Source organism: Daphnia magna, linkage group LG5, assembly GCF_020631705.1.
Source record: "Daphnia magna isolate NIES linkage group LG5, ASM2063170v1.1, whole genome shotgun sequence".
Classification (NCBI taxonomy): domain Eukaryota; kingdom Metazoa; phylum Arthropoda; class Branchiopoda; order Diplostraca; family Daphniidae; genus Daphnia; species Daphnia magna.
In genome coordinates, this window is record NC_059186.1 from 7,972,518 (window position 1) to 7,988,029 (window position 15,512).

The window sequence follows — 15,512 nt, forward strand, 5'->3', positions numbered from 1 at the left end:
ATGAGGACATTGGCAAATGGCCATACTTACAAAGTGTGTACACGAGTTGGTCCCGACGGTGAACGCATTTCGTTAAGTTTTGTTTTCTTGGCGTCGGTCAAAGATATGAAGCCAAGCAGTCGCGACGAAGAAATGGATCTTTGACAGCTGGAGCATGTCCAGCAGCGACATACATTATTCCCACGTTGAGTAACGTGCGAAAGATTCGGGTGTGTTCTTCTGCTTTTTGCAGCGAGAAAACTCTCCAGACCAGCAGAAAACCGCAACCGGATCAGTTAAAAGAAGTTTCGTGCAACAAAACAGCAACAGCAGGGATCGGGTAAAAAACTGGCCTAAGGCGATACATTTGTCCTACATGAAAATGGCGGTTTAACCACTATTCCGTATGAATTACTACCGTAACCCGCATCGATCATTTTCTAGTGGAGACGGATGACCGGTTTCATTAAGTTACCCGTAAACATTCGATCGTCACGGTGACCGCAACGCATTATGATAGTTGAACGACATAACGGAAAAGAGTCTCTTTCGTGTCACGCTTCGTTTACTTTTTTAGCCGAACTACCTAGAAAAAAAATTCATATATAGTAAAATAACTTGACTTGATTTGAGTGTTTACTTAGCGACGTTACCAGCCGAAGAAAAAACTCTCATCAGATTTTGATGTTGTTCGCTCAAGTGTTTCGCCTTTGTGTTAAAGTCAACACGCGAAGAGGTGGGTCTTGTCGGTGTGCAGACGAGGGCGTCATCCATTGGGCGGTCGTCTCTCTCGTTTAATTCAAGTTTTCTTTTCTTTTTTCTTCTTTCTTTATTCTTGCCATTCACATTAGTGATGAAGTCAAAGCCGTAAATATCCAACGATTTTATGGCTGCGAGCAATTCGTCTCGATATTAGCAAGTATAAATAGCGGCCCAAAATCAGTTGTTGCCATGCCCTATCTTTTTCTTCGAACAAAATGTTTGGCAAAAAAACAAAACATTCCTCCCCGTTTTTGAAACAATTTGGGTTTTGTTTGTCAAATTGATTTCAAGCGCGAAGCATGAGAGGAATTTCGCTATATACACAAGGCCAGTATGTTGTTTTATTGTTTGTCTAATGTGTTTGCGTATACAACACAAAGCACATGAACTGTACGTAGGCAGACATTTGCGGGGTTGTTGTTGTTCATAGTTCGCTACGCCACCGCAAAAACGCCAACGGCCTGAAGCTGGAGCGAAAATGTATACCATGGCTATACGCCCAAAATCTTTATGTGATGATGACGGAATCGAAACCCAAGAAATACCCAAAGGCGCAACTTTATTTTTCTTTTATTTATTACTATTTTTTCTTCTTCAATTTTTAGCTTCGTTCGTTTGTGTCCATAGCAGCAAGACTTTCGCCCAACATTCGAGCAGCAATTCTCTTTCTACGGTTCCCTCTCTGCGCGCTATTTTTTTTATGTAATTTTTTTTTTTACCTTTCTCTTAAAGGCATACAAGGCCGCTAAACCAGGTCATCGTCATTCTGTTTCCTTGTCATTTGTTTCCTCGTCATTTTGCCATTGACAGAACGAAAAAAAAAGGCGTAACGATAAATATAGACAATGAAATCGATAGTTTGCAACAGCTGCTTTTTCATCACCCCTTCTCCCTTTCATCTCCCCCCCTCTTTTATGAAACATCGTGGCGTCTGCTAACAATTAGTTCGTCCTGTCTCCCCCCATATTGCTTAACAGCATGGCCGACTCTTCTTTTTAACTGTTACACAGTTTCTAGCTAGTTTGGCTATATTTTCCAAAATGGCATCATTTTTGGAATGATTTGGCTGAATGCCAATTGCCAGAGGCTGGTAGCACAGCGTTGCGTGCCTGTTGTGTGTGTCTACATGTTGCGTGCGGTATTCCCCACCTAGTTCTCTCATCGGGGTGCAGCAGCCCGGAGCCTCAAAAGTGTTTTCGGGGGGTCGCAACAAACAGCCGTTCAGACACGAGCCTGACGTTGTTCATAGCGGTTCACGCTGGTTGCACTGGAACGTGTTTTTCCTTCCCTATTTTTTCCTTTCGTGGTAACTCATCTTTAAGTATTGCACATTGTTGAAACTCTTCGAAAATGTTTGTGCTCAAGTGAAAAAATACCACACAACAAATAAGTTCTGGAATGATTTGAATGTGACTCGTGTTTTCGTTTCCAGATTTTTTTTTTTTTCTAGTTCACGACAAAAACAGTGGCTCGTGTGTGTCTGTGTGTTCTAAATTTGTACCGCAGCAGCTGCAGCTTTCGACCCCTGGTAGAAAAATTCATCGGCCACCATTTTTTTTTGTGTGTGTTTCCTTTCTGCATTTACCTCGTCGTCGCAATGTTCATTATTAGCTGATGGGTTTTTGATTGCTCACGATCTTTCATCGATGATTACCCATCATGAAAGTTTCCACCATTTTTGAACGTATGTGGATTCCCTGTCTGACTGTGTGAATCGTGAATGACAACGAGTTACGCACGGAAACTCGATTATCAAGTGAAACTTCATCGGGCTATTGTTTCCCAAAATAAAAAGAAAAGGCGATATGGCTGCCAGTGGCAAAACGAGTTCGGGCCTTGCTTCGACTGGCAAGATCGTCAAACCGGGTCAAACTCGTCCAACCAGTGTCACCTCGCAATCTGCTGGAAGGGCTCAGACGACGCTGACGTCAGCGTCGCGACGTAATGGCGCATCAGCGCCAGTACTGCAATCGCGGAAGTCCAGCCTAGTGTCTACCACCTCAACCACATCCGTCAACGGCAGCAGTAGTCAGCAGAGAGGCTTGAAACTTCGTCCTCACAATCAAACCGTCTTACCTGTTCTTTGTGTCTATTCGGACCAAAATCTGTTGGTTCGCAAGGAACAATTTCGCGTCCCAGCTCCTGCTTCGAATCCAGCCAAACTTCAAACCAGGCATAACAACGAGAACGTTCAAGCTCCCCGCTCATCCGTCCCCAACAATTCATCCGGTAGCCAGATTCCGGTAGCAACGCAGGCCAGGGCCATTCATATGAAATCGACTATTTCATCGACTGCTCGTGTGGGCAACGCCAACAACAATAGCATCAATAATAATGGCGCCAAACGCTCCAAAATGACCGTTCCGCATTCCAGTACAATCAAGGTCCCGCAGCCCGTTGCAGCACCGTCGTCAAACAATAAAAGCAAAGGTAAAAAAAATAAAATAAAAAAAGCGGAAGAAAAAAATTAGGTAAATCCAAGGTTTTCGCAATTCTCCCTGCCGCTAGATGGCAATGTGGCGAGTGAATAACCCCTAGGGCAATGTCATGGAGGTAGAGGAAGGAATTTCGTGTCTATTGGGGTAAGAAAAAAAAGGAATTTTTTTTTCCTCCAATCCCCTTTGGGGTAACCATGACAACCGACCAAGGTCGTATGTTTGTGTGCGGCGTGGAATGTGTCGTTTTCGATACAGAAAAAGCGCCCACATTTAGCCAGTCGGTGCGAGTCATACTCTCTCATCTCTCCAGCCCAGGGAAAATTATTACTTTTAGTTTGCGGTCTGTTTGTGGTGGCGGTGCGTCTTTTCTCGTCGACTTTGCGTTTGTTTATTTCTGAAGCACGCCATTTTATTCGCTTCGATTCACTCACCGGAGTTCAGTAGTGTGTGGTTGACTGAGTTTTCGTACTCACCATTTTTTGTTTCCCTTTCTTTCCCCCGGAAATCCACAAGTGAGTGCAATTCTTTTGTACCGTCGTCCGTAGCCCCCCTCAATTATTGGATTTCCGCTTCGGCTTCCCTCCTAATCAAGTGAGTTAATTGTGCACATTCGCCTCTTCTTTCCTTCAACTTGAAACGTAACTGTTCGTCTGCCACAGTGTAGATAAATAATCTGTTTAAGAATGAATGTAATTTTAAGTATCGAAACGTTTCTTAGAAGGGGAAGGGTTTGGAAAAATGAACATTGAAGAAAAAGAGGGACTATCTTTGTCCTAATGTTGGTGTTAGTTTTCCATTCCGACGTAGGTGGAAATGAGGGGCGTATGCAGCGCCGACGGCCGACAGCAACAACATTCAACAAGATGAGAAAACGAAAAACGAGTGGGGCAGGGTGTGAATGTTTTCACAGTCACGCATCGAAATTTTTCTTGACTTGCACCATCCATCCATGTTTTCACAACAAGAAAATATTTTCCCTTTTTTTTTTTCACCTTTACGTAATGGCTTCGTCATGATAGAAAATAGGGTTCAAGTTGACCGCTAGATGGCATAAACTATTACGCAACAAAAAAATACTATTATTATTTTGATGTTTCCTGTGCGGTTCGATGGAATAACACAAAACTACCGCTTCGGGCTACAGGAATTCAGTCTTCGCCTACTACTCTGGAGGATTATTATTTTTTTTTTTTACGTTGCCTACGGGTCTTGATTTGCTGTGGCTTATGCATCGTATCATTCGTAGAAAAAATTACGGAAAATCCGGTCTGCTTTGCTTTTGCATAGAAAAAAAAAACTCGCATATCACGCGTGTTTGTTTTTTAAAGGCTATTGGCATCAAGGTTTTCTAGTTACTTTCATTTTTTTTTTTCACAACATTTACTCTACGTTGCATTAGAAGAGGCGCTGCAACGTGTTTTGATTTTGCCATAGCATTCGAATCTAGGTTTGTCATTGTCATTGAGGCTTCAAGGATGCATTGCTCAAGAATCTCTTGGCAATAGATTGCAAGTGGTTTATTTTACCCTCTCTTTTTCTAAAAACTCATGTGATGTAATGCCCCTGGCCAAGTTCAATGATGCGACAGAGCAACGTCAGTTACGATCTCGTCGATGACTTGATGAGGCCAACACCCGTAGCCGGTGGGCGACCACCAAATAGCCGTTACATTTCAATCACTTCGTGCATGGCTAAATCTGTGTTGTTTTATTATTAAAATGATGTATCGAGTTTCATGTGAAACAAAAAGGATCATAAGCCCATCATCAACTGAGAGCCGATCAATCCGACCAGCCAGCCGAAATGTGTGATCTAAAGAGAGTCTTGCTTTCTAGGTTACGTCGTTTCTATTTCGAGCCCTCCCTCCCTAAAGAAGTGAAAGTTGTTATAGCCCATGAGTTCGCCCTGGCGACAACCTGGAACTGTCAGCCTTTGTAAAGAGGGGAATGTTAAATCAGAGTTTTTGTTTTCTTTCATTGTGGCTGAGGAATAAAAAGGATATACAGATGGAAAGAGAAAGCAGCGATATTGTTATATGGTCGAATTGGAATGTTTATCTATTGTTTAAGTATCGTTACTCACCTTTGTTCGATGTTTCAAAAGCTTATCTCGTCTGATTAATTTTTGGCAAACTCACTCAACGGTTTTTTATTTCTCTCTTTTGTTGTTTGATAGGAATTGAGAAAGTGAGTCGACGCCGGAATGAGAAGAGCGTTCCACCACTTCAATCCCGTAAAGCGGAAATGACAAGTGGAGTCTCCTCTTCCTCTGTTGGATCAAATCAAAACAAAGCGTCGTCCAATCCGCAGCTTCCTGGCTTATCGGGCGCCCGTCCAACCACCACCACCACTACTAGCAGTAGTAGTACTAGTAGTATTGCCGACGGGCCCGTGCGTGGTTCAGTTGCCGCTCAGCCTGCCAGTCGAGTGGAGTCGACCAACAACGTGCTCCCGTTGCCGCGTCCTTCAACCGTTAGTTCCTTACCTTCGAACGCCAGCAAGAAAGTGACAAGCGCACGGAACCATTCCAAACCGGCTCGCATCTCAAGCAGCTCCGTTTTTGCTCCGCCTCGTCCCTTTCACCCGTCCGTTCGTGCGCTGGTGGCAGATAACCCCGACCTCAAACTCGTCGAGTCTCAAGGATCCACAGTCGTCGCCAACCATCATGGCTCGCTGCTTGTGGATGGCGCCGTCGCTGCCGGACTAGCCGACGCCGATTCATCTTCAGCTTGTGACACAGACACTAATTACGTTGTGTTTGAGTATCCGGAGGCTTTGAGCGAGCCGGATCATTACACTCGAGTGGTTGTAAACGAAGAAGAAATAGAAGAAGAGGTTAGAGAGTCACCGCTGCTAAATCAACAACAAGATCACGACGTCATGGGCACTTACCCGGATACAGTCGGATACAGTTCCGAAAAATCGCCCGATGACGCCAGCTCTGCCGACGTTCCACATCAACACTCGAAAGAAGACGATCTCCTCGATGATTTCTTTAAATTCGTTTCCAACGGTACGTCACTCTCTGCATACCTGTTTGTTTGTTCTCATTGCCGTTAACTTTCTTTAGAATTTCAATTTGTTTACGTCTTTATTTCTCGCTTTCTGCGTGATGTGCATTCAATGCGGGTCGAATGACGTATCTCTCGTGACGTTCGCTTTCCTAATTTGTTGTCGTTTTCGTGTCTTTGTGGTTTTTACGATGAAAGTAGTGCCGCGTTTGAGGCGGATTTCCCGTCGTCACGTGAAGTTCCGACGACAAAAAAAAAACAAAAAACGGAAGATATGACGACACACACAAAAAAAAAACACACAAAGACACGAAATGGCACTAATGCATGTGCTATTGTTTGCATAATTCATTTTTCTCATCAAAAGTGTCTTGTGTTTTTCATAGAAAATCTGAGAAAAGTGACGGTTCTGAAGACAGTTCAAGGCCTGGGTCTGAGCGTGACTGGAGGCGTCGCCTCTTCTACAATAGGCACAGCGGGATTTTCATCGCCATTGACGCTCGACGCCGCTTTTGTCGCCTGTTCCTGGCCAGGTTTGATCCGAATTAAGAAGATTTTCCCCCACGGAGCCGCCTGGCAGACGGGTCAGCTGGCGGTCGGTGATGTCCTCCTGGCCGCCAATGGACAGCCGCTCACCGGCTGCACAAACTACGTAAGTCTCTATCTCTTTCTCGCAACTAATTTTTTTTTTCCCTCATATTTCTACATGGCTTCTTTTTGAAATCGTATTATCCACCTGGCATTAGGAAGTTGTTGTTTTTTTTTGTGGGTAGGGAGGGGGGAATGAGACCCCACAGGGATATTTTTTATTCATAAACCTTTTTCTTATTAATGGCATCCTGTCCATCACACTTAAAGATTGAAGGTCAAAACACAATCTATTCTGCAATGGTCACTGTCAGGTAGAGTACATTGTTCCAGGAATCCATTTATCTGATTCTCTTTAAACAGTTCTTGGGATTCTCTCATACACTTTTAGTTTTTAAATTAGGGATTAAAAAATAACAAGATCGCAAAGATAAAATTGTGTTGTTGTTTGTTCCCTAGAATTTCTTTTGTTTCGAGACTCGTTTGCGCAAGAATTTCTGGTCTTCGACTGAAATAATGAGGATCTGACTGTATAATAGTTAATGTGGCAAGACCGCGAAGAGTGTCTTTCCTCTACTTTTTTATAATGAGGGCGCATTTCGTGTCTCACGGCTCAGACGACGAAGGTCATGTCTGTTAAGAGGAGGACGGAAAATAAAATGCCGTGTACCATTTTTTTCGTGGCGACCGGATACGCCTTCAGCCTCGAGGCGATCCGTCAAAGAGACTGTAAGGCAGTACACCCTGCGGGTCGTGATGAATCCGGTGTGTGTGCGTTCGCATTGTTCGTTTTTCCTCTAGCGAAACCCCTTTATTTTTTTCGTGCTGACGCATTTTTGGGGGGAGGAGGCAATATCAGAACGACCCCAAAAAAGGGCCCAGCATATGATAAATCATTCAACAGAGGGGCACTGAACGGCCATTTTTTTCTTTCTCGTCCTTATCAGGCAGTTGCTTGAACATGATTATGTTCAAGCAAGAACTGAAACATGCTCAGAGCATGACTGATCATCTATCCGTGTTGTAATACGGTCGTATTTTGCATAGCGCTGAAATCTAAATTATCCTCTTCAACATTTTATTTTGAAACATAATTTTCCTCATTACAGGAAGCGTTGGAGGTATTGCGTTGTTCACCGCGTGAGACTAACCTATTGGTGTGTCGCATCCCGTTCGAAATAGCAGAAAAGATGGGTATCCACCCACCCGAGTCGCCCACGTCAGCTAATTCTAGTCACTCCAATTGGCTCTCACCTGTGTTGACTCTCAGCACGCTAGGCGTAAGTGGCTCACGAAGTTAACCATCAGCAAAATTGGTGTTGATAATTTTTTCTATTTTTTGTTGTTATTTTTTCTGCCGCAGGAATTTGAAATTAGTATGACGAAAGTGAATGGCAGTTTGGGATTTACGTTGCGAAAAGAAGACGAAAGTATTTTGGGACATTACGTGCGATCGCTGGTGAAGGAGCCCGCAATTTCCGACGGACGTATCTGCCCCGGAGATAAGATTATTAGCGTAAGCGTTTCGGCCTGTTTTTCTCTTTATTGACGAGTATACGAAATCTAACCGATGACAAACACACGCTCGGGAAAACTCGATAACAGGTGAATGGAGTTAATATGTCGGAAATGAGCCATGCTGAAGCTGTTGCGTTTCTACGTCGTTGCCCGGATTCGGTCACGATACGCCTATTCCGTGACTCGGCCGTTACTCCGCTTTCACCATTATCGCCAACCGAGCCAGAATCGGGATTGAACCGACCTCGCCCACTCCTCAGGTGTGTTGATATAGTTTCCAATCGCTTCTTTTCTCGTTGGGGGAAATCTAAAAGTTTTCTAAAAACAAAACATTTTGGAACATTCTGGTTGCAGACAAGAAGCACAAGACTTGCTTCACGATTTAGCTGTACGCAAACAAGGTGGTTCGCGAGGTGCATCTCCAGCGCCTGCTCTTTCAGGCTCTCCTTGTTCGCCACGACGTCGCCGTTTGACTAAAACACCTAGCCCTGACTTGGCAGCTGTCGTCAAAGACCGTAAGTATTTTTGGAATTCCTCTAGTTTATTGAATGGATTTAACATTTTTGCTCAATTTATTCAAGGATTCGGATCGTCATCTTCTCATAAAGACAGTTGCTGCAGTCTGCCTCCCAATTTCACAACGTCGCCGCCTATGAGCCCTCTACCTGAAATGGACATGGAACGCGATGCTATGGCCAATAGTCTAGATCTCACGGGTAAGAATGGCATTTTGTTTTTCGCTTTGAGACGTGAGCCATTTGTGAATGAATGGGGATTTTTTTTTTATAGATTCAAATGCAGCATCGTTCCATACCCCGTCCGGAACGACAAGGGTCTCCCGACCTGATTTCCTCGACCTCAGCAATTCGTTGGTGAAAAAGCAACGATTCATGTTTACCCCACCCAACGATCATCCGCCGTCAGGATTCGAAGAGCGTCAAGCTGGTGATGGACAGCCAGAGCCACCAGTCGTCGACCAGGAAGAATTGGAGATCTCGGAGTACCTCACACCCAATCGGCTGGCTGATTCGATCCGTGACGATTGTTCTAGAAAGAGTTTTAGCGCATCGTTTCGTCTTCAAGAGGATACAGTGGAGCGTTCGGTTATCGGCAGTGGATTAGAAGAAACAATGGACGAAGAATTCGTCTCGTTTCAATCCAATTCGACGATGGAACGTTACGCACCGCAGGGGTTGTCTGACCACGATCTCAGTAGCCGTTTCCCTCTATGCGACAATTCTGGAGCCAATCGTGGAAAGAACGGACTAGTTAAATGGAAAGGCATCGTTCTCACCCCTGACGAAGAGTATGCCGAAGAGGCTCACCTGGGATTGGTAAAATAATTCCACAACTATTGCAATTGAAGACGTGAATTAATCTTGTCATCAATTGTGTTTTTCCCCGCCAGATCCAAACGATTGAACTTAACAAGGGATGGAACAGTCGTTTGGGATTTAGCGTAGGTCATGATAGCGACGGGCAACTTGTAATTAGCGCTATTTACGATGAAAGTGTTGCAGCTAAAGACGGTAGATTAAAAGTTGGAGATCACGTCTTACGGGTATAAATCATCGCCGTTTTGAAGGGAAAAAACCTTTTCCGTTCTCTTAACGTGTTTCCTTTGTCTTCTTTAGGTCAATGGCGAGAAACTTGAAGGTTGTCCGAAAGATTACGTTATCGATATTCTGCGTAAGACGAGAGGTCCAGTTGCTATTACCGTTCGCAAAATTGCTTAAGAGACGATTCTTTATCAAATGTCACCCGTCTTCATATTTCGTTCTCTTTTGTCCCCGTCCGCGTGCCAATTTACCTACCAAATACTTTCTGAAAAAAAAAGCTATGTACTAATCATGCAAATGATAGATCTTAAACCGGCATCCATACGTTACCATTTCTTTTTCGTGTGTGAAGCCAATCCTTCTCTTCTCGTTTTACCAAATAGCCTCCAAGGTTTGTCGCACACTTGATTTAGTGCCATTACATAATACCCGATAAATAGTCCTTAGCGCCGTGTCGGCTGTGGCCTTAAAGAGTGTCTGGTTTGCGTGCCTGTACAAAAAGCAGTTACTAACGTATTGTAATGATCACAATCATGTCGAACCGGTTTTAATAAAAGTTTTCTATGAACATTTTACTTAAGTGTTGTGTATAGTCATCCTTTCTGCTCCCTTCGCTTTTTTTGACGAAATTCATTATATTATCCTGTTAAACGAAATAAAATGTCTAGTTGAAAATGATCTTTTTGTTTTGTTTTTTCTTAATGAGAGTTTAGAAAAAAGTCAGTTTGTAAGTTTAAGTAGAAAAACTGCATGTTTGTGGTAACAAATTCCTTCATCCAGTCGTTTCTACTGTACTTTTTATTTATTTGTTTGTACTCAAACCTGTTGAGCTAGTTCATTTGTTATTTCTGTCTGAATTTCTCAATTGTTTTCGACTGAGTCGTCTGCATATTCTCAGGACGTATAATGACGTTGTTCGGCGATTTTTCAGTCGTCCGTCACAATTGATTAGAATTTTCCAACATTTGAATTCATCGTTGTTTACGTACACATCAGTAAAATAGACGTTTTTCAACGTTATTCTACGCAGTTTCTGATGTTAAATACCTCATCCTGATTTATAGGTTGTTGGCCCAGAAATCTAAGCTGAAGCGAACGTGCTGTTCAAGATTCCAGAATGTTTCCCTCGACAACCCGTTTTCTCATTTAAAAGTTTTGCCTCGCTTAAACCAGCCATTTGTTTTTCGTTCCTTTCTGCACGAGCGTGATGTGAAATCACAATAAATCGATTTCTTTGACAGAAATTTGTTCCAGGGATGATTTTCAAGACTGAGTCGTCTGCTCCCTACTCCTGATTTAAGCCTTTCTTGTTATATTTCAAACGTGCTCGTAAATATGAGAAAAATCACGAATTTTCAATCGTTATTTGCATGCGGAGCATGAACAGTGCTCTACCACGTGCCGTCAAGTGGGGAGAGGCAAATGAAAAAAAAAAACATGTTTCTCCACCCTCTCACCATTTTCTACCTCGCCTTAGCTCAGGGCACGGCATTGGATTCGGCCATTGAATTATCATTTTGGCAAGAACTATAAGGTGATGTAATTGCATGATTTAAAACAAAAAACCATCCTACGCCCTTGTAGATGCAAATCTTTTTGTCGTCTTTTCGTTTATCAGAGACGCCTTCCTTGTTGCCTTGGGTTTTTTACGTTGCAAAATGAACCATTGAACCGAACTAGTTTCTCACGACATTAAATTACCTTGCGAAATCTAAAGGAAACAAAAACTTCTGGATAATAAAGAATTTACGCTTTTATTATTTATTTCAATTGAAACAAGGTATAAGAATTACGTTATGGGTACTTAAATTTTATTTAACTTTCCATAAGTTGTGGATTGCATCTGTTTGGACATTTCAACGAAGCTTGCACAAAGGCATCAAGGAATTTATTCTTTCGCTAATCCTGCTGGATTGTTTGTCAAATTGATGGCGTAAAGGCAATACGAAGTTAGGAAGACGAAACAAAGATCATGTTTACGAACTTTCACAGGTGGCTTCGTTTTGTTTGAACTAGAATACGTAAATGGATGTTGAACACACAAATGGCTCGTAAGCTTTTAGGTGATGTGGTGAAAGCTCCTTGACCCAGAAAACTACATAAAGTTATTGAACTAATTTGGTAAAATAGATGGTGATAGCGATCCGGTTGTCCCATGATTTGAATTGCTAACAACTATGTCTGAGAGTGGGTTTAACAACTTTCCAGAAGAAGAGGCAGACTGGAAATGATGCAAATAAATCCACGTTTGTGGATCACGTTCGGTCTTTTGTTGGAGGATATGCTCGTGGGTATAGTAACATTGGTTTTATGTACCAGATTACCGTTGGGATGTAATAGCAGTAGCAATAGAAGGAATAATATAATAATGGGGAAAAAATACATTTTAAGGTTTTATTTAGTCTATGAAAGACAACAAATAGTTCTGATTCGTTTATTTTTAAGCTTGACCTTTTAAGCCCGACTTTTTCTTTAAAAAAAATCAGACTTGAATTTGTATTGGAATTCAATTCAATTCGTCTGTTGTAATAAAAAATTTAACGCTGATTCTATACAAAATATTTGTTTTCCCCGTAGGGATGTAGTTTTTGAATTAAACGCAATGAAACTGGTTTTAGCGCAACTATATTGGATATATTGGAAATAACTCAAAACATTTAAGTCTTACGTGAAAACGAAGTCAATAGTCGCAATCCTCGTTTTATTTCAAATCTAAATCATGTTTAGTTAGTCGTATATTTAGATCTTAAGAAAAAAAAATTATTAAGGAATTGAAAGGGGATTCTCCAAACTTTTCCACAAAGTCTGCATATGTCTCTTGAAATTTGATAAAATTACAAAGAATACTCAAAATTAAACGTAGAATTAAGAAAGTGCATAGATTTTTTCGTCAGCTGAGCCGTTTTTTAATAAAAGGAACACAATTGCTGTTTGCTGAACTACTTATTCTTCAGTTTTCTATGTTTATTAAAAAAACTGTAAGCCTGACGCGAAAACAAACTCGATTTTCGTGATCCTCGTTTTGAATCAAAACTATCGAAACTATGTATTTTTAAAGGGCGCATCAACTTTTAGCTTCATTATTCTACTTAAATTTAAAAAACGACAGGTCCAAGGCAAAAATAAACTTGATTTTCATGATCCTCGTTCAATTTTGATTCGAAATCATGCATTTTTAAGGAAATCTAAAATTTTGGCAAAAATGAAAAAGTGGGAAGGGTATAGCCTTCCCACTTTTGTCAAAATCTGCAAAAAGGGACATCTCTTGGAATTGAATAAAAATTACACACCATGCTCTAAATTGAACGTTGATTTCGATAATTGTATTAGTTTTCTCGTCAGTTAAGTAAATGTTGAAATTTAAGAAACCAAAGTGCTATTGGCGCATCACATTTTAGCTTCAGTACTCTACTTTAATTTTTAAAACTACAGGTCCAAGGCAAAAATAAACTTGATTTTCATGATCCTCGTTCAATTTTGATTCGAAATCATGTATTTCTCAAGAAATCTAAAATTTAGCCAAAAATGAAAAAGTGGGAAGGGTATAGCCTTCCCATTTTTGTCAAAATCTGCAAAAACGGACATCTCTTGGAATTGAATAAAAATTACACACCATGCTCCAAATTGAACGTTGATTTCGATAATTGTATTAGTTTTCCCGTCAGTTAAGTAATTGTTGAAATTTAAGGAACCAAAGTGCTATTGGCGCATCAACTTTTAGCTTCAGTATTCTACTTTAATTATAAAAACTAAAAGTTCTACCCGAAAATAAACTTGATTTTCATGATCCTCGCTCAATTTTGATTCGAAATCATGCATTTTTTAAGAAATCTAAAATTTAGCCAAAAATGAAAAAGAGGGAAGGGTATAGCCTTCCCACTTTTGTCAAAATCTGCAAAAACGGACATCTCTTGGAATTGAATAAAAACTACACACCATGCTCCAAATTGAACGTTGATTTCGATCATTGTATTAGTTTTCTCGTCAGCTAAGTAATTGTTGAAATTTAAGGAACCAAAGTGCTATTGGCGCATCAACTTTTAGCTTCAGAATTCTACTTTTATTTCAAGAACTACAAGTCCAAGGCAATAAAATAAACTTGATTTTCATGATCCTCGTTCAGTTTTGATTCGAAATCATGCATCTGGAAAACCAGCATTGTGCAGATCGGCTATACGAGTAGATTTTTTCCACTGCCTATTTTTTCACACTGCAGGGCTGCGGAAAGGAACTGCAACTAAAGGTATGAAAACATTGTCTGACAGCAAACAAAAACTGAAAGAAATAACATGCGAATTAGCAAATATACTGTACTGTACCATTCAAATGACGTCTAGTGAAAATCAATCTTCAAACAATTGTGTGTGTTGTGAAAAAGAGTGTCCCTCAGGTTTGTACAAAAAGTATTAGCTCCCCGCTTAATACCTGTCCAACCAAGCCGTTCAGTCGAATATGCCACAGAACAACACACACCTTGGCCACGATTACCTGAACCCCAAAAAACCACACTGACCTACCCGAAAAATGGCCGATCGGTTGCGACCCGGGTAGGTAGTTTTCAAGCGGTTCGGTTCAAAATACCCGGCGAAACCGATAGACCCGGCGCCATCTTGAAATTTTGGCGGATGCGCGGCACCAAATTACAAAACCATGAAAAATACGATGAATTACCCGAATTTTAAGCTTGAATAAAATTTCTGGGTAAGAATCGAGGTAAAAGTCGGGTAATCGGGTCAAAAGCAGTGTAGTCGGGGTAACAAACCGGGTTTTGGAACCGATTAGTTTCTTTCCCTTGCCCCTATTTTACCCGGAAGTCGACCCAAATGCCCGTGGGCAGGATAAAAGGCTCCCACCCCCCTTAACTTGATAGAGCCGCACCGAAAACCGAAACGACCTAACTGATCTGCCAAAAAGCTACCCGATCGACGCGGGGCCGAGCCCTGACCTACCAAAGCGATAAATAAATACGGTAACACACACCTACCAAAGCGATGAATAAGTTCCACACGCGGTGAAGCAACGGGATTAACGATACACGAACACAAAACACAACGACCTAACGTAAATGAAATTACTCATATACACGGCCTTTCATATGAAGTCCGTTGCCAGGCGACGCACACGAAGCCCCGCCTCAAATAAATAACTTCACGGCCTGATTTTACCTATCTTCGTGACCGACGCGCCATGCCATCTCTCTGAAAAAATCGGCAGAAACTTCAAGTCGCTCTTTGATTGCTCCGCACTCCTTCATCGTTGAGCCAATAATTGATACAACCTCTTCACTAGTGTCTGCGTTATCTCCTCTACAATACGACGTCAAGTTTTGCGACACAGCGTCTAAAATAAGAAAACGAAAAAGGATACATACGAGACCCCGAAATCGACTCGAGTTGGCCGACTAAACTGCTCCGCACTCCTTCATCGTTGACCCCAAAAAACGAGGACTCGACCATGGACTGCTCCGTTAATTACTCTACAAAATGAGACCGATTTCAGCGGCATAGCGACGAAAATAAAAACGAACGAGAGATTAGTGCAGACACCCCGAAATTTCCGCGCCATCAGCGCCATCTATGAAGGAAAGTCTCGGAAAAAGTGGTCGAAAACCGAATGTATCACTGGGTAGGGTACCCCAGAGGTTTGATAGAATCCCTA

The 15,512-nt window shown here is 41.8% G+C and overlaps 1 protein-coding gene and 2 long non-coding RNA genes across 4 annotated transcripts; 1 reads left to right on the forward strand and 2 right to left on the reverse strand.

The window, feature by feature from the left end:
* Positions 1-282: 282 nt before the first annotated feature.
* On the reverse strand, positions 283-1,745 carry LOC116923120. The gene is made up of 3 exons (XR_004394367.2): positions 633-1,745; positions 398-565; positions 283-332 (listed from the first exon to the last, which is right to left on the reverse strand). It is a non-coding gene; the product is annotated as an uncharacterized LOC116923120 (long non-coding RNA).
* Positions 1,746-1,988: 243 nt separating this feature from the next.
* On the forward strand, positions 1,989-10,429 carry LOC116922776 (multiple PDZ domain protein). Of its 2 annotated transcripts, none has more exons than XM_032929191.2 (11): positions 1,989-3,171; positions 5,355-6,191; positions 6,576-6,841; positions 7,887-8,057; positions 8,141-8,293; positions 8,383-8,555; positions 8,650-8,810; positions 8,877-9,011; positions 9,085-9,629; positions 9,704-9,856; positions 9,930-10,429. In XM_032929191.2, the coding sequence occupies exons 1-11, from the start codon at positions 2,547-2,549 to the stop codon at positions 10,029-10,031; spliced, it is 3,321 nt and encodes a 1,106-aa protein (XP_032785082.2). In that variant the 5' UTR covers positions 1,989-2,546; the 3' UTR covers positions 10,032-10,429. The 2 variants fall into 2 exon arrangements, with proteins under 2 accessions (XP_032785082.2, XP_032785083.2); XM_032929192.2 differs by lacking the exon at positions 1,989-3,171 and adding an exon at positions 3,630-3,770.
* Positions 10,430-14,045: 3,616 nt separating this feature from the next.
* LOC116923092 lies at positions 14,046-14,826 on the reverse strand. The gene is made up of 2 exons (XR_004394324.2): positions 14,174-14,826; positions 14,046-14,091 (listed from the first exon to the last, which is right to left on the reverse strand). It is a non-coding gene; the product is annotated as an uncharacterized LOC116923092 (long non-coding RNA).
* Positions 14,827-15,512: the final 686 nt, after the last annotated feature.

What these genes read in the sequence shown, in the direction of transcription:
- LOC116922776 (XM_032929191.2), top strand. Translation starts at nt 2,547, where the DNA reads ATGGCTGCCAGTGGCAAAACGAGTTCGGGCCTTGCTTCGACTGGCAAG. An exon ending in TGACTCTCAGCACGCTAGGC is followed by an intron (nt 8,058 to 8,140) that starts GTAAGTGGCTCA and finishes TTTCTGCCGCAG; the next exon opens with GAATTTGAAATTAGTATGAC. An exon ending in CGACCTCGCCCACTCCTCAG is followed by an intron (nt 8,556 to 8,649) that starts GTGTGTTGATAT and finishes TTCTGGTTGCAG; the next exon opens with ACAAGAAGCACAAGACTTGC.